Raw genomic sequence first — 22,182 nt, 5'->3', positions numbered from 1 at the left:
TATTCTGCCATCTTCCCTCAACTAGTTTTTTATTACATGTTTTTGTCTGCCTTTTGAAATACATGTTTATATATTATTTTGACAAAAATAGTTTTAAAATGCACTTTGGCAGCTTACTTAGGACTCTTTCATAGGAATTCTTTGAGGAAAGAAAAGACTTCTAAAAAAAGACAAAGACTGTTTATTCTCACAGCTGTCTTTAGTGAATTCAGATTTTTATATATTGAAATTATTTGAAGTAAGGTATAGTTGTCTTAGAAAGACTTATATTCTAGATTTTCCACGTCTTGAGGATATTACCTCTTTGCTCTTGTCTAAGTTTTTAACCTACTTTCCAAGTATCTCCAGTTAAATTTTCCCATTTCCCTTTGGAAAGTGCTGTTTTCTTGCTTTTTTTCCGCTTTTCCATTGTATCAAATTTATAAGGCAATGAGCCAATTGTGGGCATGAAATCCTTGGGAGGAGAGAGGAGGAAGTGGGAGGGGCAGCCATGGTGAATGTTTTCCTAAGTAATATTCAAGTTCTTTGAGAGAACTTACCCTCCCCCCTTTTTAAAAATGCTGTGATATTTTCTTTTAAATAGATTGTTTATTCTCCTGCCAGTCCCCCTGTTGCTCAAATGCTAGATAAGAAATTGTAAAGTTCACATGTTAAAGGGAGCACAAAAAGTATTTTACCAACCCTCAATCAAAAAAAAAAAAAAAAAAAAAAAAGAAAATGCTGTAGATGAACAGGGTCAGGGTTCTTGGTTGCACAGGATGGAAAATAGCTCTAAATAACTTAATCAGAAAGTAATTACTTGCAAAATGTTAGATAGCTCATAGCTCACGGCTCAGAGCCCTGAGCTGGGAAGATTGGCAGAAGCCAAGGGAAATAAGGCATGTCACCAGGTTATGATAAGGGCAGTCTCTGCTTAGGACGCTGACTGCTATTGGACGCTTGCTGTCCTAGTGCTGTCCCAGTGCTGTCCCAGTGTCCCACACTGCTGCCTTGACTGGATATTGGTGACTGTGCTCATTACCTTTCCACTCTGCTGGAGATCTCTCTCCATGACCTGACTCCTCCGCACCCTGCTTTTACCCCTGGGAGTCAGTGTCCAGAGCAGGAGGACCTAACTGGTCTCGGCCTTGCTCCCATGAGGAGAAAGATGGGGAAGGAGAGTATTTGCTTCTCACCTTTTGAAATTGTCTCCAAACTGAAATGGGTTTGGGTGCAGAGCAGCCTCAAAAGGACTAATACCTCCTACCGATTTCTCCTGCTTTACACCTCCTGTCTTCAGACTCTGTTTGCAACTAGAACTTGCAGTCATTCTTTAAAGAATTGTTTTCATCTCAGACCTACTTTTTACAAAAAAACAGATGGGAACATACTGCATACTCTTCTGCATTTTGCTTTTTTTCATTGAACGTACTTAGGAATTTTCCATACTGGCACGGAGGTGAAACATCTTTTTATTGGTTGTCCTTTATTCCGTTTTATGATCATTCCATCATAAATAGTCCCCTCTGAGGGACATTTAGGTTATTTCTGGTTTATCACGATTGAAAACAGTACTCTAGGAAACGTTTTCGCACATGTATCTTGGTGTCCTTTTCCAAGTATTTAAGGTAAATTCCTAGCAGTGGAGTTGCTGTGACCAGTGGGTCCATGGATTAAACTTTCACCCTCAAAAACAGTATCATTTTATATTCCCACCCACATGCATGAGAGTGTTTCCTCCCTCCCACAGCCTTGGCAGACTTTAAACTTATCAACTTTTTGCAGTTTGTTGTAATTTGATTTTTGATTGCATTTCTTTAATTGTGACATAAAGCCACTTTGTGTTTATTGGTCATACGTAATTTTTTCCTTTGATCTGTACATGAGTGCTGACTCCATCTTCAACTTTTTTTAAAAAATTTTTTCCTAAATGATTTTGATGAACTCTTCAGAAAACAAGGAAGTTAGTTCTCTTTGTTCAGTTTTATGATGCCCTGCCTCTGCTTGTCTTGAATTTGATGACTGCAAGATTCAGATGAAGTTATTATAGAGCTTGATGGATTACTCTATTTTGAATTATTGATTGCTGACTGCTTTACTAATATGTACAATCATGAAATACCAAAGATTTTTTTTGTTGATAGTTGTTTGTTAAAGAATATTCTTTAAGAAATCACCTTGCTTAAACAGCAAATTGACAATGCTTTTAATCCAGAAGAATGTCATGTATCCACCACTGTTTGAGTTACTGAATCAGCTACATTCTCTTGGACAGAGATGGTAGAAATAAAAGGGAACTTAGTGGTTTTTAAACCTTTTTTTTTTTTTTTTTTAAGGAGTTCTGCTTTTTCTCTGGTTCTAGTGTCATATAGCTGTCTAACCTGTGGCATGCTGCCTTACTTAATATTCTTTTTGATCCAAACATTTTTCTCACTCCAAGCCTTTTCTTTTGTCGTTACCATTTTTATGTTCTTTTATATGTGCTATTTGTGTTCATCTATGATTATTCCCTTTTTTCCCCCCTGCTTGTTAAACCTTTTAAATCTGAATGTTATGGGTAAATTTCACTGCAGCTTTATTGATTGGTTTTCTGAGATAATTTCTGTTATTTTCTCATTTGTCTTTTTTAACCTAGTATCATTTGTAATTGTTTATACAGAATTTTAGTTTTTAAAGTCTCTCTGTAGTCTTTCCTCTTAGATTTTGAGTTATGAATTCATAGCCTGTTATTTAAATGAAGCTTTTGAAATCCGTTTTACTGATCTGTATCATATCTAACTATGCCAGTATTTCCTTCCTTGTCTGACGTGAACTCTAAAATTATATGAACACTTTCTCCCTGTTTCCTGGCATTTCCACTCAAACTTGTTCCTCATTCTTGGTTGAAAATGTGTCCAGAGTTGTAGTTTTCTTCTTTATTAATCAAGCATGTCAGGAATTTGTTAGAAAACTACATATGGTTGAATACTTTTTCTGTAAGTATTTTGACAGTTGTAAAGTACTATATCTTTCCTGTTTCAGTTTTATGCACTATTCCAAGAATGTACCCATTTCTACCTTACTAAGGCACGTGTATTGTGTTCCACTGGATTTTTTCATAGATACATGTATTGTAGACTTGTGCTATCCAGTATAGTAGCCATGAGCCACATGTAGCTATTTATGTTAAAAAAAATTTTTTTTAATGTTTGTTTATTTTTGAGAGAGAGCGGGGGAGGGGTAGAGAGACGGGAGACAGAGGATCTGAAGCAGGCTTTGTGCTAAGAGCAGAGCTTGAACTCATGAACTGTGAGATCATGATCTGAGCTGAAGTCAGACACTTAACTGACTGAGCCACCCAGACGCCCTATTTGTTTAAATTTAAATTAATTAAAATAAACATTGATTTTCATTTGCACTAGTCGCCTTTCAAGTGCTCAATAGCTACATGTGGTTAGTGGCTACCATGTTGGACGACATAGATACAGAACATTTTCATCATTGTGGAAAGTTCTATTGTACAGTGCCATTCTAGACAGTGCCGTTTTGCTTTTCATTCTAAAAAGGTCTCATTCCTGGAGATGATATAATTATTCCTTCTATGGCTATCTCTGGTATTAAGCAAAATAAATTTGAGATATTTTGAGGTGGGTTGCATTTTACATATTCATAGTTATAATCAGATTACTTTTAAAAATCAACTTTATTGAAGTATAATTTATGTGCAATGAAATGTAGTCACTTTTAAGTTTACAGTTCAGTGAGTTTTGACATGTATACACATCCACGTAAACAGCACCATAGCCAAGATTTAGAACATGCCCTTCTGCCATCAGGTCCCCAAACCTGGTTCTAGGCAGTTTCTAAATCTTAATTGTAGTTAAGTTTTGCCTGTATTGATATTTTATATAAATGCAGTTACATGGTATGTACTTTTTTTGTATCTGGCTTTTTTCTCTAAGCATAATTATCTCAGTTGCTGCTTGCATCAGTAATTTGTTTCTTTTTATTGCTGAGTAGTATTCCATTGTATGGATAGGGCAGGATTACTTACCCATTCACCTTTGATGGACATTTGGGTTGTTTTAAATTTGGGTCTATTATGAACAAAGCTGCTATGAGCATCCGTGTCTAAGACTTTTGTGGACATTTATTTTCATTTCTTTTGATAAAATATCCATGAGTAGAATTGCTGGGTCATATAATATAGGTTAATAAGTTAGTAAAAGAAAAAAAAATAGATGTGAGGTTAATGTAGCAGAATAGAAATCATAGGAAAACTGACACATACATTGTTAGACAAAGATGCCAAGATAATTCAATGGGGAGCGGATACTCCTATTAACCAATGCTTTGGAACAACTGAATGTTGGTATAAAAAATAAAATGAACCTTGACTATTTGTCATATACACAAAAATCTCATACTACATACAAATAGATTGTAGATAGAAACATAAAAGTAAAATTTAAAGCTATAAAATAGGTAAAAACAGAAAAAAATCTTTGTGACCTTTGGTTTAGTCAAAGATTTCTTAGTGCACAGGAAGTTAAGCATGAAAAAAAATTCACAAATTGGACTTTATCAACATTAAAAATTTCTGTTCTTTGAAAGGCACCATTAACAAAAGAGAATGAGTCTGGGAGAAATACTCGCAGTGCATATACCTGACAAAGGACTTGAATTCAATACAATATAAAGATGCTTTTACAAATTTGTAAGAGGACAACTCCATAAAGAAAAGGGCATAAGATTTGAACATAAACTTTACACAGAAGATATGTAAATGATAAGTAAGTGTATTAAAATATATTCAAAATCAGTCATTAGGGAAATGAGAATTAAAAGATAGTGAGGTGTGGTTTCATATTTACTGGGATGGCTAAAACTTAAAGGGCTAATTGGTTGGCAAGGATATAGATCAACTGAAACTCTCAACCATGTTGGTAAAAGTGCAGAGTGATAACTTCTTTGAAGAAATACGTGGCAGGTTTTTTTTTTCTTTTTTTTTTTTTTTAAGCTTAAATTTTAATATACAGTGTAATATTGATTTCAGGAGTAGAATTCAGTGATTCATCACTTACATACAACACGCGGTGCTCATCACAAGTGTCCTCCTTAGTACCCATCACTCATCTAGTCCATCTCCCACCTCCCTACCTCCATCAACCCTCAGTTTGTTCTCTGTAGTTAAGAGTCTCTTATAGTTTGCCTTTCTTCTCCACCCCGCCCCCCCATATGTTCATCTGTTTTGTTTTTTAAACTCCACATAGGAGTGAAATCATGATACTTGCCTTTCTCTGATTGACTTATTTTGCTTAGCGTAATACATTCTTGCTCCATCCGCGTTGTTGCAAATGGCAAAATTTCATTCTTTTTGATAGTTGAGTAATAGTCTTCTCTCCCTATCTGTCTCTCTGACATCTTTTTTTTCCCCATTCATCAGTGGATGGACATTTGGGCTCTCTCCGTAGTTGGGCTATTTAATTCTGCTATAAACATTGGGGTGCATGCTTCCCTTCAAATCTGTATTTTTATATCCTTTGGGTAAATACCTAATAGTGCAATTGCTGGATTGTAAGGTAGTTCTATTTTTAGTTTTTCCAGGAATTGCCACACTGTTCTCCAGAGTGGCTGCACCGGTTTACATTCCCACCAAGCAGTGCAAAAGGGTTCCCCTTTCTCCACAGCCTCACCAACACCTGTTGATTCTTGTGTTGTTAATTTTAGCCATTCTGACAGGTGTGAGGTGGTATCTCATTGTGGTTTTGATTTGTATTTCCCTGATGATGAGTGATTTTGAGCATTTTTTCATGTGTCAATTGACCATCTGGATGACTTCTTTGGAGAAGTGTCTATTCATGTCTTTTGCCCATTTCTTCACTGGATTATTCGTTTTTTTGGGTGTTGAGTTTGGTAAGTTCATTATAGATTTTGGATACTAACTATATATATTATTTTTAATAGCCTTCTGAATTTTCTCAATGGGTTATAGTTCACTTCCCCTACTGTTTCTTTTCCCTCTAGTTTTATTTTCTTTAGTACTGGGGATTATTGTCTTTGAGCATAGACCTTGACATAAAGCTCTTAATTTTGCTTCTCTGTTTAATTTGAGGTAATTAATTTAGGAAAAGGCAGTACTGTCCAGGCAAGTGTTAAGAGTGGATTTTCAACAAGATACTTTACTTGTATTGGATGTATAATTGATTTTAGGTTTGACAACATGAAGGTAAGTAGGAGAAAATAGTTAAGGACTAGAATGTTTGGAGCGCGCCTGTGTTAATGGGATTAAGGCAGAGATGACTTATATGTTGAAAAGGAAAAACAACAACTCAGTTTTTGTTTTCATAGTAGCAGTGGCAGCTATAGATGAGTAGAGTTCTAAGAGCAAGTTTTAATTTAACATGAATACAGCAGAAGTAAATATGATGCCAAATAGCTACAGAAAAATATAGCAGATAAGTAATTATTTTGCTGTTTTTAGATATGCACTTTTCTTTTTTTTAAATCTGTTTTTGGATTAGTAGGGACTGTCCAATGTTCTTAGGCTCTTTTCTGAATGGGATACCTTAAAAGAGGGTTTGCTTCTGGGTTTCTCTCCAAGTGCTAGGAGCATTTGTTATGATTGTGGTTGTCTGTACTACAGTGTATCTGTAGTAGAGCTTGTCACATAGGAGGTACTCAATAAATATTTCCAAGATGAATTTTTATCAGTTCCCCAAGCATTTGAAAATGAAATAATGCTCTAATAATATAAAATTTAGTATCAGTATGTATTGGCACCAAGCAGAGATATACCAATTCATCTTTAAGAAACAGATTAACTCTCAGGTTTTACAATAAGACTTGAATTTAATTCTCTAGAATATAGTCTACATAAAGCCCCTCAACGGGTTGGTTAGCTGTTGAAACATGGAAAAAACATGGCTAAGGGAAAGGAAACTTTAGCCAATGAACTTCAGATATTTTGGGCAAGACCATTCCTGTTGTGAAGATGGAAACATCAGAATGTCTTTGTTAGAAATTGATTTAACTAGCTTCTTTTGTTTGATTCCATGTTTATTCAGCAGCAGTATAATTTCACTTTTCAGTGCGTCTGCTTATGGCAAGATCTTGAACTGGCCATAAAGATGTGAATAATTTTGTTCCTGTGGCAGTTGGATTTTTCAAGGAAATTAATATATTGCCATTATGGTCATTATGATATTTATATATCAGTCGTATGATATGAGTTTGAATTTGTCCCTGAAAAAAACAAAAGCACCACTCAATATACTGACAGGATCAGGGCTTACCCAGAAAGGTAGAAGATCAGACCCTGGACCATCACACTAATAGTACTTCACCAAAGTAATTAACAGAATTTTTGAGGCCTATAAAGAAAGCTTATCTTGCAACCCAGATTCTTTTCCCCCCTCTATTGGAATGAGTTTAGTGGCATGGTCAAGTGTTTGGAGCAGCTAGATAGAATTTGGCATTTGATTTATGTGATCTTTGCAGTTGAACATTTTGTATTCATTTGCCTGTAGAGTGCTCTCCATTTGGTAGAGCAAGTATATGTAAATGTGTATGTACTGTATTTCATAAAGAAATATTGTAAGGTCAAATTTGAAGTTATTTTATGATCACTGACTTTCTTAATTGGAGTATTTAGCCCATTTATATGTAGTATAATTATTGAAATGTTTTGTTTACGTCTGTCATTTTTCTATTTGTGTTGAGTTGTCCAGTATTCATTTATTTGTTCATTTATTCCTTCATTCCTTCTCTCTCATTCGCCTTTTCCTGTCCTTTCTGGAGTTAATAGAATAACTTTAGGTATTTAATTTTAATTCTGTTGACTTTAGCTGTACTAAATTTATATACTCATACATATTTTAGAGATTGCACACCAAGAATTACAAAACACATTCTTAGCTTACTATAGTCCTCTTAGAGTTAGTATTGTCAGCATTAAAATGTAAGAACCTTACAAAAGTAAAATTCCTTATCCTTCCATTTCTTTTATGTGGTTATTGTCATATATTTTATACCTATGTATGTAATAAACCCCAGAATACAGTGTTACTTGATTGCTTTAAGCAGTTGTCTTTCAAAGCAAGGGAAGAAAAAGATGTTCTTTTATAAATATAAATGTCTTTTATATGTACTCCCATTAGTTCCCTTCAGCCTGAGGGCAACAGATTTTCACTCATCTTTTGTTGATCATTTTTGAGGGGCATTTTGCCGGATATAGAATTTGGAGCTGAGGGTTTTTTTGTTGTTGTTGTTGTTGTTTTCCCCTTTCAGCACTTTAAAGATGTCATTTCATGAGCTTTGATAAGAAGTCAACCATTATTGATAGTCCTCTGTTTTTGTTTCTTTCCCTTTATCGTTGGTTTTCACTGGTTTTGACTAATATGCATGGTGGTTCTTTTTCTATTTCTCCTACTAGAGGGTTAGTGAGCTTCTATAATCTGTAACTTGATGTTTTACACCATTGTTGGGGAATTTCCAGCTGGGATGTCTGTAAAAAATGTTTTTCTGCTCCATTCTCTTTTACCTGTCCTGAGACTCCAGTAACATATATGATAAATTACTTTGTATTGTTCCACAGGTCACTGAACTGTTCATTTTTTCAATTTCTTTTTTTCGTTCTTCAGATTAGATAATTACTACTAATCTGTTGTCAGGTTCATTATCTTTGTATTCCAGTTAGCATTTATACATAACAAACCACCTCTAAACATAAATACGACGTAGAACATTTATTTATCTTCTACTCATGCATTCAGGGAGTCAGGAATTCAGGTGAGGCATGGTGGAGATGGCTTGTTTCTGCCTCACAGTATCTGGAGCTTTAGCCGTGAAGACTTGGTGACTAGAAATGAGTTGACAAATTGGGGGCCCGAATTATCTGCAGGTGTTTTCACTGGCATGTCTGGTAAATGCTGGCTGCTATCGGGTCTTCAGCTGAGCTTTTGGCCAACACCCCTTTACTTGACCTTTCCAAGTGGTCTCTCCGTGTAGGTTAGTTTGTGCCTCATCGTAGTACGTTTGTTAGCTTGGTGTCCAAAGTGAGGATCCAGAGTCCAAGGTGAACGTATGTGACATGTTTATGATCTGGTCTTAGAAATCACTCACTGTCACTTTTGCTACACTCTCTGAGTTCCAGCAGTCACAAAGCTGTGCCCAAGTTCTAGGGAGGAACCGCAGACTTTACCAGTTGATGGGAGAAGTATTAAAGGTACGTTAATGAAGAGTGTGTGGGATGGTGCTACAGTCACTCTTGGAAATGCAGTCTGCCATGTCTTTCTTCTGCAGTCTCTAGTCTTCTGTTAAGAGCACAGAGTAGATTGTTCTTTCCAGATACTGTACTTTTGAGACCTAGAATTTCTGTCTTTTATAGTTTCTGTATCTTTGCTGAGACTTTTCATCCTTTTACTTATTGTAATAACCTTCCTTTACATTCATGTGTGTATTTACAATAGCTGCTTTGTAGTCCACCTCTGCTAATTCCAACATTTGGTTCATCTTGGAGTTGGTTTCTATTGACTGCTTTTTTCTCTTGGTCGCGGGTCATGTTTTTCTGCTTTGCATGTCTAATAAATTTTAATTGTATGCTGAATGTTGCGAATGATATGTTGTAGGGAGTCTGGATTGCTACTTTCTTTATGGGTGTTGAGTTTCACTTTGGCAGGCATTTAAATTAACGGTTAATCTGGTATTGTCAGCCTTGGTTTTCTTTTTTAAGGCAGGCCTATTTCAGTTTTGTCTTTCATCTTAGGGCATGGTCCTCACTTCGAAGGTGCGGCCTTTCTGGGGTCTCAGCTGAATACCTGAGGTGCTTACATGAAGTCTGTCCGTTCTGGCTGGGCCAGAACTCCTTCTCCTGGTACCGTGCTGTCTCCGGTGTCCCCTCTAGTATGCTTTCAGACCCTGTGCACCTGCAGCCAACCTTTGGCCAAGGACCAGAGGTGCATTTCCGTATGGACTTCTGAGGCTCTCCCATTCATCCCCTTTTCTGTGCTATTCTGTTGCACAAACTTTAGCTGCCTTAGCACCCCTGAGCTTAATCAGATCTCTGCCTTTTACCTCGGTGAGATCTTTGTTACATTTGTTGTTTCTGCTTCATCAGAAGAGAGCCTCCCAGCTGAAAGCACGGTGGTTGTGGGAGTACTCTCCTGTTTTTCTGGAAGCCTCAGAAGCCTGTGCTGCCTTCTGTTTAGTGCCTCAAATAGTCACCTCATCCATTTTGCCTAGTTTCACATTTGCATATAGCAAGAGGATGATTTGTGTACCAGATATTCTGTAATGGTCAAAAACGTATACATGCTACTGTAAGAAAATTTTTATTAGATGACCCCTTTATATTGAATGCCAATATGAAAAGAAGATTCTTAGAACAAAATTATTTAAAGCATGTAATTTGGTTACGATAACCTTGCTATTATAAAATAATTTATAATGTTCAAATTTTGCTTTTTATTGCATTTTACCCATAAATTTGTATTGACTTTCTCTAGAAATGGCAGATACAGTGCAAATGTTTATATTATTCTCTCTTCCCAACTACTGGTTAAACGTTGCTAATCAGTAATGATATTCTTTTCCAGTTTTCAACCTGGATGTTTTTTTATAGTCTTAATATTGCACCCCAACAGGCCGCCACCAGTTTGATGCCTGTTTGCCAGTTCTAGCGTATTTCCATCTTACTAACCCAATCAGTATTATTTTGTGGGATGTTTAATTTTATGAAAGGTTACCCCAGTGGATAATTTTCTAGAACTAAGGTGATTTCAAAAAAAAAAAAAAAAAACATGCTCAAAGGAATCATTCAGGCTATTTAGTAAGTCCTCAGCACTTAACTGTATAGAATGTAGAAAAATACAAGATTGGGAAGCAGAAATTCTCAGCCCTCGTGCCTCTAATAATACTTGAGATTTAAAAGAGAATAAAAAACTGGGTTTGAATATACCTTATAGACACGTAGCCAAAGTAACCCGAGAAGTGTCTTGATGAAATTAAAGATTGGGCTTTCCATGGCTATGCCTCTAGGAGGGATTTAAAGAGCATTTACTAGCATTTTAACAAATTGTTTGTGTTTGGTTACTCGTTGTTTCTCACTGGGATCTGATTTGTGGTTTTGTGATTATGTACACCAATAATTTCTTTTAAATATCCTCAAGACAGGCTCAGTATGAATGAAACCTCATGAGTCTTCATAAACAGGAATTGCATGAATCTCATTAAAACTATTTCTCAAGGAGGACTGTTATCACATTAAAAAAAAAAAAAGCCTAACTTCTATTTTTTTCTAATTCAAAAATAGTATATGAAAATACTAATTTTGTGTAAACTAAGATACATTGTTCAAAAGCAGTTGGATTTCTAAGCTCATCAGACCCATTTTTTGGAAGTAAAATAGTTTGATACAACTTTGTCCATTCTGTACTTTTTGGGAAAATACAGTAGGACAGGCAACTTTTCTTTTCTTTTGAAAGTAGTGTACGCTTCTGTTTTAACAGCATAGTTGCAGAAGTGTTGGAAGCGAACAGTGAAAACCTGCGTCTGTCCCCGAGAACTTTTGCTAACCATTATGACCGTTTTGGTAGGTGCCCTTTCCTTCCTTTAGGCACCACTTGAAAATGCCTGCGGGGCCGCCACGTGGGAACCCTGCTCCCTGGATTTGGGCAATAGGCTGTGCATGTCCTTGTTAATACAGTGTTGCTTTATGTACTTGGATTCAAAAGTTAAAATGACCAGACCCAGGATGAACTAAAAATAAATTGTAATCCTCCGGAACACCTTTTTCTCTGCTCACATTTACATTACAGGCTTTCTGTGAGAAAACTGTAATTTGCAGATCATTTCCTGCTTATTCATTTTCTCTCAAAAGAAACCCTTGGAAGAAAAGATAAGGCAGATAGTGATGAATTGTTGTTTTCTGAATTTTATAATCACTGTCCTTCAAATAATTTGTTTTTGTCTTGGTTATCCCAGTTGTCCATAGCATTTATCTAAATTTCTAAATTTTCAACCAAATTAAAATACAAACTGGGAAAAAGTTAAAAGCTTCTGGAAGAAAGCATAGAGAATATCTTTGTGAACTCTAGGGGTAGGGAACGATTTCTCAGAGGGAGGACACAAAGTTCTAAACAAAAGAACAAAAGAAAACTTTGATATATTGGATTGTATCAGAATTTAAAATCATTGATTGTCAAAACACATTATTAAGGGAATGAAAAGGCAAGTCATAGACAAGGAGCAAATATTTATGTCAGTACATGTGTCTGACGAAAGACTTTTTACCCAGAATATATAAAAGCCAGTAATAAATAAAATAGCCAGTTAATACAACTGGGGTGGGGGAGAAGAATGAGCCCATGATTTGAAGAGACATTTTAAAGAAGAAGGTATAAAAAAGGCTAATAAACGAATGAAAACATGCTTAAAGTCACTAGTCATGAGAAGGAAATTTAAAACCGCAGTAAGATACCATTTTATGTACATTAGAAAGACCGTGATTAAAACAGCACCAGATGTTGATGAGACTTTGGAGCAACTGGAACTCTTTTAAATTTTTTTTTTTCAACGTTTTTTCTTTATTTTTGAGACAGAGAGAAACAGAGCATGAACAGGGGAGGGGCAGAGAGAGAGGGAGACACAGAATCGGAAACAGGCTCCGGGCTCCCAGCCATCAGCCCAGAGCCCGACGCGGGGCTCGAACTCACGGACCGCGAGATCGTGACCTGGCTGAAGTCGGACGCTTAACCGACTGCGCCACCCAGGCGCCCCTGGAACTCTTTTAAAATGCAGATGGGATTGTAAAATGGTATCACTGTTCTGGAAAACCGTTTAGTAGTTTTTTTATAAAGTTAAACATACCACCTGTCTACCCTGTCTACCTTATGACCCAGCAGCTCTACTTCTAATTATCATTTATTTATGTGAGGAACGAAAAGCATGTGTCCCCAAAATTCTTGCACAAGAATGTTTATGTACTTACTCATAATAACCCCAAACTGTAAACGTCCTAAATATCCATCAAAGGAGAAGGAATAAATAAATGGTGGTATAGTCACACGATGGAATCATACTCAGAATGAAAGGAATGAACTGTCGATATAGGTAACATAAATCAATCTGTAAAACATTAGATTGGATGAAAGAAGCCAGTCGCAAAAGACTATGTATCATGTGATTACATTTATATGATGTTCAAGAACAAGGACAAATTAATCTGTGGTACTAGTAGCTGCCTGGGAGCTTGCTGGGGTTTGACTGTAACTGGGCATGAAGGAATTTTCTGGGGTGGTGGAAGCATTCTATATCTTGATTGAGATGGTTGTTACAAAACTCGTAGAATTGTACACCTAAGATCTGTTTGTTTCACTGTATGTAAATGTTGCCTTAGTTTAAAGAAAAAGTACAAACTGAGAAAGGTACAGGCATGGAGAAGATAAAGATGGAACAAGAGACAAGAGACATAACACTTTTTTCTGTAGTGTATTCAAGTTCAGTAGAAGTCGTCATAGAATCAGTGCTTCCTTGATTAGTTGAAGAAGTAGGTTAAAGTGATGTATCATAAAAAGTGACACATACCTTAAATATTTAAAGAAAAGAACCTGTGCAATATTAGAATCAAATATTGTTCTACAGGTTTATTAACAACCACCACCAGAACCAAAAAGTAGTTATTTTTGTTTCCTTCTGCTTGTGGACCCCTTCTTAGAGTGATTTTAAGTTAGGATTACGAATATGCCTGCCATGTTGGTCATTTGTTTTTGGTTTGCAGTAGAAAATAAAGATTAGAGATAAATTAGAGAACAGCCCTAGAGAAAATCAGTGATCATCTTTTTCTTCTCCTTCATTAGTAGAACACTTGCTTGTTTGCTGTGTACATGTTTTCCCAGAATGCCCATAGTAATTCCAGCTCCCCCTTTGGCAAGATATGATAATGTGACAACTTAAGATCTGTGGTTTTAAGTTGAGTGATGATTTCTTAAAGGAGGGACCTGTTCTTCTTTCTCTTCTCCAGTCTGTTACTGCTGCAGATATGGCACACCATCTTGGACCTTGCGGCTGCCTCTCATATTGGCCAAACAAATGGTGGAACATTCCTTTTATGAAATGCTTTTATCCAGTCCTTTATGAAACATCTGCCTTACCAGCTGTAGACTACTAATCCTGGAGTTTATGTGAGAAAATAGTGTATTTAATATATTCAGTAGCATATTTGTTTATGAGCTCCACCTCCGCACCCCCCCCCCGCCTTTTTTCTGTTTCTCACAGGTAACCCTTATTCTAATTGATTCAGTTACTCCATTATTAGTTTGATGGCAGGAGCCATAGTTCATAAATAATTTTATCCCAGGGAAATAAGCACAGTTTCAAGTATATAATACGTGTTCTCTCCATATTCTTAAATAAATAAAAGGTAACATTGATAGGAATGGGTATCAAGGAATGAACACAGGAAAGCATACCATTCAAAATAAATACTAGTGACCTGAGCCCTCGATGAAGCACTGGCCATGCAAGGAAAGAGCCTGGTCTAGAAACTGTTGAGTGGTTTAGAGAATGAGGGCCTGACTCTGCAGAAATAAGAGGAACCCATCTTGTCATACTAAATCCATGAGAAAACGTTTTGTTGGTGTAGGAATGTCAATAGAGAGCCATTATGATGTTAGTTTTGATTGTAATCAGAAAATATTCAAAAACCTAACACTTGATGTATTATAGTTAACACACTAAGTAAAATCTATTTATAGTCTAATGACTTAATTTTTGTATATATAAATAATAATATTTTGACATTTGCAACAACTGTAGTGTGACATAAAAATATATCATTTTAATTAGTGACAAAGTTACTTGTGTACCGCTTGTATTACTGAGTGACACGATTTTTCACATCCAAGTTTATGAACTCTTTCCCCCTCCAACCCAACCACACACATACTTTCAGCCCTTCTTTTGCTCGTTAAATTGTAATTTTGGTTATATCAATTTTGGTTTTTATGTGATTATGACTAGATAAACACCATTTACAGTTAAGTAGTATAACGTTTTTTCTGGAGCATTTTGTTTTCCCTGGAGTTCTAATTCTCTCTCTCTCTCTCTTTCAACTTTAGTTTCTATGTTCTTATCCCTGAACTGTGTAAATCTCTCAACATGTTCAAGGACATTTGGCATTATGTCAATTTTATCTTCTTCAGGAGCCTTCTGATGTACCCTAATCTGGGTTAGTTGTTAACTAGACTTTCTTCACCAACATTCTGGAAATTCTCTTTTCCCTTCTCATGAGTTGGATTCTTCAGTTCCTGGAATTGTCATCTTTCATGGTTTCCCACCCTTCTTTTGGTGGAACAGATCTTAGTAACTTCCTGAGACAGACTATGTGGGCAGAAAAATTACTTGAGACTTCTCTTATTTAAAAATATCTTTATTCTATATTCACACTTGATTTATAGTCTCTTTTGGTATGGGATTCTAGGCTGGGAATAATTTTCCCTCAAAGTCAGAAGATTTTCTGCAATTGTTTTGTAGCTGCTAGTGTTGCCATTAAAAACGGTGATGTAATTCTGATTCCAGATTATTTTTATGAAACCTGTTTCCTCTTGGGCAGCTTCTAGGGTCTTAGGTTCTTCTTGTCAGTATTCAGAAATTTCACTAAGCTATGTATGCCTTTATTTGGGTCTGTTTTCATCATTTTTGCTGAATACTCATTGTATCCTTTCATTTTGGAAACTCCTTCAGTTTGGGGTATTTTTCTTGAATTATATCTTGCATTTCTTCTCCTTTTGTTTTCTTTTCTCTGAAACTTCTATTCATATGTTGAAACTTTTGGGCTTTAAAATTTTTTTAAATCTCCTCTTTTGTTTTCCATTTGTCTTTTCTATTTATCCCGAAACATCCTCAGCCTTATACTTTTCTAACTCGTCTGTTACCTACCTCATAAGAGTAAACAAATTTATATGCATAAAGTATTTCAATGTGATAAATGAATGTGGTAAGTGCTTTTGTTGACTGTAATTGTTGTTCAGTTTCTTAACTGGAGGGAGAGGGCTTTGGTCTGGATTCTTTGACTTACTAGCAGTATAACCTTGGGCAAGTTGTGTAATTTCTTTGATATCTACTTTCTTCATTTGTGAAATGTGAATGAGCTCTCTCTCTCTCAGATGTTTGTGAGTGTCAACTGAGAATATATATGTGAACATACTTTAAAAACTTTGCATGGACTTATTGGTTAGTACTTGTATCTTTCAAATATCAAAAGTTTTTAGTTTGAAAGAAAATGGTGGGTGAATTTTCAGGGTGGTTTTTCAGGTTGCTTGATTGCATGTGACTATTTCTTGCACATCTGCATGAGCTAGGTGAACTTGAGCTAAATGCTAATGCTGCCTTTTAAATGACGTATTTCTTAATGCTTTGACCTCCTAATCCTAGACTGGAGACAGGTTATGACAGTATTTATTCTGTGACAAGCTCTATCGTTACTTCAGATTGTATAAACCTGTGTAATGTAATAATTATTTACAAGTATCCTGATTACCAGTTGAAATCCATGAAGAGAATATTTACTGGAATTTATTTACTTATTTTTCTTAAATGGTATTTGAGATTAGGAAAAATGGAATCTCTCCTTTAGGTATTCTCAATAGTATAAATGTAATTTCAAATGTTAGCTTATTTTTGTTAATGGTGGCTTTTTGTTTGTTTGTTTTGTTTTAAGGTTTTTGGATTCAAAGCATAAAAACCATTACAAGATATACAATCTGTAAGTATGTTTTTTATTTGTATGCTTGCAAATATCATCTAAAATAACTATTAAGTGAAAGTTATTTCCTTGTTAGAATCAGGTAGAGTTAAAGATATATTTTAACAGAATTGTGTTCCTAAAACAATTAGTCCAAGATGTCTGATTAAGAGCATTGTTAGGTCACTCAGAAAGTGTAGTGATGAGGTCAAAACAATGTTGGCACACATTCACATCACTTGATCTGCTTTAAGTGACTTGGAATCCAGCCCATCTTTGAGCCAATAACCATGCGGTAACTTGAAGCGTAATTTACAGCAGAGCTTTTCTGTTAAAGCATTAATAACAACTTCCATGGAGGGATGCTTCAGAGTGGGTGTAATTTTGTTTCTTCTGTGTCTTTAAGGTCATTTGATTGAAACAGCTATTAGGGTAATCTCTAGCTCGTAGGTACCATAAATAAGTTACCTACAACTGTTGAGTTGGGTGGTTTCTCTTGTCTCGGGCAGGATGTAAGGATTGCCCACTTGGTACAGCTAGCTCATCTTCTCTTTAACCTTTTGTTTTTCTTTTTGACTTTGTGAGTAAGGATGTAAAAAGGGAAAAAACAAAAGAAAAATGGGAAGAAAATATTTTATCACTTTTGCCCTTGAAGACTATTATTCCTTCCCAAAATATTGACCATTTCCTACCGTTTTAAAAATGGCATATAAACTGTGTTATTTTCCTACCTGGTTTTTATTTTTCCTATGTGATGTCTGTAAATTATGCAACGAAAATTTTTAATCTGAAGTTACGTTTACTAATTCACTGTCACAATTTTTGTAGAATTTGTTAATCAAATGTGAGAGCAAGATTCTTTTCTACCTTCCATAGGCATTTAAATCTTCACCAAAAAGGATGTCTGCCTTGTCAGCTTGTGAGATTTGCTTTTCTATCTTTAATTTAGTGATCTTTCTGTTCTGATAAGACCTCAGAAGACCTGAGGGTGAAGTAGACACCATTATTGTTTCTCTTTGTAACTTTTCAGTAATTTCCTCAGATTCACAACGAAGCAAATGTTTATGCAGTGCTTGCCACATTAGGCATTGTAAAACTGGGTGGTGGTTCAGAGGTGAATAAGATAGAGTTTCAGTCTCTGGTAGTTGATAGTCTAATGTGATAGGTGGACAAACTATTACAAAAGAGGTGACTGTTGTGTAGAAGAGAGCTGTGTGGGCAACAGTGGAAATAGTAATTGTACCCCATAGGAAAGTTTTCATAAAGAAAGGCATATTTGGGCTGGGATGAAAGAATCCATGGGGCCTGTCCTGCAGGCCTCAGGTTAGGGAAATGGCATTGCAGGCAGAGAGAGGGGCACATAAGGACCTTGTTGGCATAATAGTGTTTAGAATATGGCAGATAATCCATTACGGTCAGATTATGGTAGGTGTGGGGAGGGGGCGGGTGTGGCGGTAATAGATAACAAGGTGAAAGAAAGTAAATGTGCTGTAGAGACTTAAGTTTTGGTGGGCCCCAGCTTACAAATGCTCTGTGCATATCTTTTCCTCTTGTACTGATTAACCTCCTGTAACAAGCCTTGTTGCAGATGCCATAGCGTTTCCATGTAGGAAAATAAAAACCACAAAGCTTTTTATATTTTTTGAATAACTAGACTCAGAAGCTAAGTTTAAAAAAGAAAACACACACACACACACACACACACACAGGACAAGAACTGTCAAAAGCTTCAGTCCACTGAGTTACTTCGGGTTTAGACTCTCAAGATAAGGCATTTAGAATTCCAGATGGAAGGGAGAAAGATACCAAAGACATATTCTGCCTTTTTCAAAAATTTATTTGAGTTCAACATTATATCCAAAGAAAGGGAAGGAAATTCTTTTCATTCCTGTATTCAGTGGCTTCCTGCTTCCAGAGTTTAGGACCTAGGCTTGCACTGTCAGTACTGTGGATCACTTGGCATTATTTTGGTTAAAGGTGGCTTTCAGGAGCTCGTCTGGGGACTTGGCTGCCTGTTTGTTTTTGTATTTCTAAACATTGTATCCCACAGCTAATGAACTCTCGTTATCAGTGGAGAGTAGCTTTTGGTGTATGTATTTCAATTCCCCTTCCCCACTCCGTGTAATGGAATCATAGACTTTTCAGAACTGGAAAGTACCTGAAAGATCATTTAGTCCAACCTTCTCATTTTACAGATGGGGAGTCTGAGGCCTAGAGAAGTTAAGTGAGTTGAACAAGGTCACACAGGTACATATGGTAGCAGACCATCCACTATTTATGCCAGTATTTTCCTTTCTGGTTTGTTGTTGTTGCTGTTGTCATTTGTTTGTTTTAATCTCCCCAAATTTCACTTACTTCAGAAGTTTCTAGAACTACCAACTTGTAGCATGTTGTGATTTCTGATGTCACTTTTCATTCTACACCTTCTTTCTACCTGTTTATATTTCTGGCTCTGGGTAAGTGAGTCTGGCCAGCAGCAGATGTTTCTCTTTTATTTCTTTTATTTTGGGGATGTTAATTACTTGTGATGTATGTTTTTGCGAACATATATAAGTGGAAAGATCTTAAAATATTTACTCTAGACATATGTATATTAACGGCATGTTAAACTTTTTATGGCAATTACGGCATGTGGGTGAAGAACGGTTTGTAATGTGGACTTTTTAAATGATCATACCTGTTTATATCTCTATATTATCAAGCATTCAGTAAGTTATTTTAAGAAGGAACAAAATTTTGCCTCGTATCATTAATCAAATTTGGGTATAATGATACTTAGTAAATTAGTTTGTTTTGTGCAGGTGTGTGTATTTCATTCTTGTATGTTCCTCTATTATAGCAGGTATGTGGGTGGGTGTAGGAGGTGAAGGGGGCAGGGAGGGAATGAAGGCATAATATAGTTCTTGCCTTTGAGGAGCTTAAATGTTCACTGGATACTAATTTTTAAAAAGGTTGTTGTATTTCACTGTGTACACTGTTTGACATACAGCTCTCCATCATTTTGTGGTAAATCTTTAGCTGTTGTTAATTGTCTCTTAAGTTTTCTTTTGTAAAACAGGGATAGCTTTGTTGAAGAGAGTTACAGAAGAGATCTACATGCCTAGCTGATTGTTCAAATCTCACTTCTCTGGAAGTTTTTCCTAGTAATCTTACCTCTTTCTTCAATTCTGTCTACTGCTTCATTAAAAACTAAGGTTCTTCATCTCTCTTGTCTCATATGAGCCTACATAAAGTGAAGATTTTTAAAACATGGTATCTTTTAATTTTAATTATAAGAAAGTATAAATGGTCAGATTCACCTAATCCTTGTCTTAGTCAAATCCCATTTTCCATTTACGTATCTTCAATTTTGGTTTGTTGAGAAACTTGTCTTATCAACTAACATAACACACAAAAGCTATGAGGAGCTTCGTGTGTGTGTGTGTGTGTGTGTGTGTGTGATGTGCATGCAGTTATTAGAGAAGGTTGTAATTAAGAAGAGAGTCCTCATTCTTACCCTAGCAACCCTCCTGCAGATCACTTTCATCACTACGGGTCCCAGTTTATGTTCTCACATACGCCTCATCCATACCTGCAGAGATTTTCATAACTTTTTCATTTTTTCATGATCACTCTTTGTTGGTTCTATCTTTTGTGGCAAATATCACTTTTATAGGAAGGCTGACTTTGAGTAAAATTTGTTACTGCTTTTGTTTTTAAAACCGTTCTCTATTTTTTCTTATGTATAAGAATATAAATATTCCTATGGCACAGTGCTGGAAGGAGTTTGACTTGTAATCACAAATATTGTGCTTAAGTCCCGGATCTTTGATTTGCACGTTGTGGTTTGGGGCAAGTTTTTCGATGCTCTTCTAAATCTTTGCTTTCTCATATATAAATTGGAGATTATATGGCTGTGACTATGAATTAAAAAACTCGGAAACTCCTTTGGAAGGTGTGCGCATCTGGTAGACACGTAGTAGCTCGTTATTTCCACTTCTTCCTCTTAACGGTAACGTTGGAGAATCAGTTTATGAAGGTAGTCCTTCAGCAGTGTTTGTTGAACCAAACATTTGAGCTCCTGAAAAAGCACAGGAATTTTAGCGAACTAAGGTTGTGCTGCCATGAGACCAGCTTCTTAGAATTGTTTCCTAGGTTGTTCCTTGTCCCTGCACCTAAATCCTGTCTTTGCATGATACCTTATAAAATATTCCATTATGGATTCTTCACTATTGACCAGACCTCTTCTTTAACCTGTACTAAAGGAAGTATAAAATGTGACTTTTTTCTTGGTCAGTCTTCCTCGTACCTGTCACGTTTTTTATGAGTGAGTATGAAATTATTTAGTAAGGATACATGTATGTGCATATGTCATAGCTAAATAATTTTTTTGAGCGAAACTCAATATACTAAATTACACAAAAAAGGGGAAAAGTTTTATTTTAAGCAGTAGTACGAAAGCTGATTTATTTCAGGTCTGACGAATTAGAAACTACTGGATTCTAATTTGTTGATAATGAGTTCACTTTAATGTGGATTTGGATTTAAAACTGTTTAGAGGAACTATACAGATACTTATAGGATTTCTTAAATGTAAGATACATGTCTACAGTCATGTATTTGAAACTCTTGGGGCCAGTTGTGTTTTGGGATTCAGAATTTTTCCTTTTGCAGAAGGGTACCATGAAAGCAGATACTTTGTATTACATGATACCTGGAGCAGTACATAACATGAAGTGTTTGACTCTTCACTCCAAGGGCATTAATTAAAGAGGGCATACAGTATCATTAACTCAGGTCAGGTTCTGCTACAATTGAGTTTGCTGTATATTTAACAGAAAGTGTTAGATGTTTCCAAATTTGGGGGTTTTGGAATTGGAGATTAAGGGATTATAGGCCCTTATTTGTTTTAAAATGCTAAGTTTTTGTTTTATATGATTTTTAAAAAAAATTTGGTTTGGTTATAACTGCTGTTGCAGTTACCACGATGCTGCTGACCACAAACTAAAGTATAGGGTCCCTTGTGGAGCCTCTTAAATGTTTATAAATACAGTCTGTTAATCATAAGTAAGCCAGTGCGTGATGATAAACATGTCACCACTGTTAAAAAGACAGCTTTAGCATGCTCTAAGTAGTGCTAAGTCAACATTTTACTATTCTATATTTATTTTACTTATTATTCCTTCATGACTCTGAGACTTTAATTAAAACTTGTAACCTGAGAGATTATTGAAAAAGATGACCTTTGGCTTTTCTAAAGAGAGAAAGGTCTGACTTAAAAACATTTTTAGTTAACTGTTGTTTTTTAGTAGATGAGCATCATTCACTTTCTTCCGTTACGTTTTCTTTGCCCTTATAATTTTACTATTTAAAAAATTTATCTTTTTAAGTGATAGTTTGAGAACAGTATGTATGTGCAACTCTGAGGTAAGGATAATATTGAAACTAGTTAGTTGTTTCTATATACTTGTGAAATCAAAAATAGATTCCATTAGCATGCAAAA

General features: G+C 35.8%; 1 protein-coding gene across 3 annotated transcripts in view; it reads left to right on the top strand.

The window, feature by feature from the left end:
- Positions 1 to 22,182, top strand: part of PTEN (phosphatase and tensin homolog) — a 92,905-nt gene that overhangs the window by 39,070 nt on the left and 31,653 nt on the right. Inside the window, exons 1-2 of one of the 3 annotated variants that reach the window (XM_058696306.1) lie at positions 14,114 to 14,138; positions 16,676 to 16,720. The exons of 1 other annotated variant lie outside the window; for it this stretch is intronic. In XM_058696306.1, coding sequence (XP_058552289.1) covers positions 14,137 to 14,138; positions 16,676 to 16,720 — 47 coding nt within the window. In that variant the 5' untranslated portion in view covers positions 14,114 to 14,136. Of the gene's footprint in view, positions 1 to 14,113; positions 14,139 to 16,675; positions 16,721 to 22,182 lie in introns of those variants that run through there. One more of the 3 variants, XM_058696305.1, reaches the window with a different exon arrangement.

Source organism: Neofelis nebulosa, chromosome 13 (genome assembly GCF_028018385.1).
Source record: "Neofelis nebulosa isolate mNeoNeb1 chromosome 13, mNeoNeb1.pri, whole genome shotgun sequence".
NCBI classification, from domain to species: Eukaryota; Metazoa; Chordata; class Mammalia; order Carnivora; family Felidae; genus Neofelis; species Neofelis nebulosa.
This window is presented reverse-complemented; position numbering and strand designations above follow the sequence as displayed.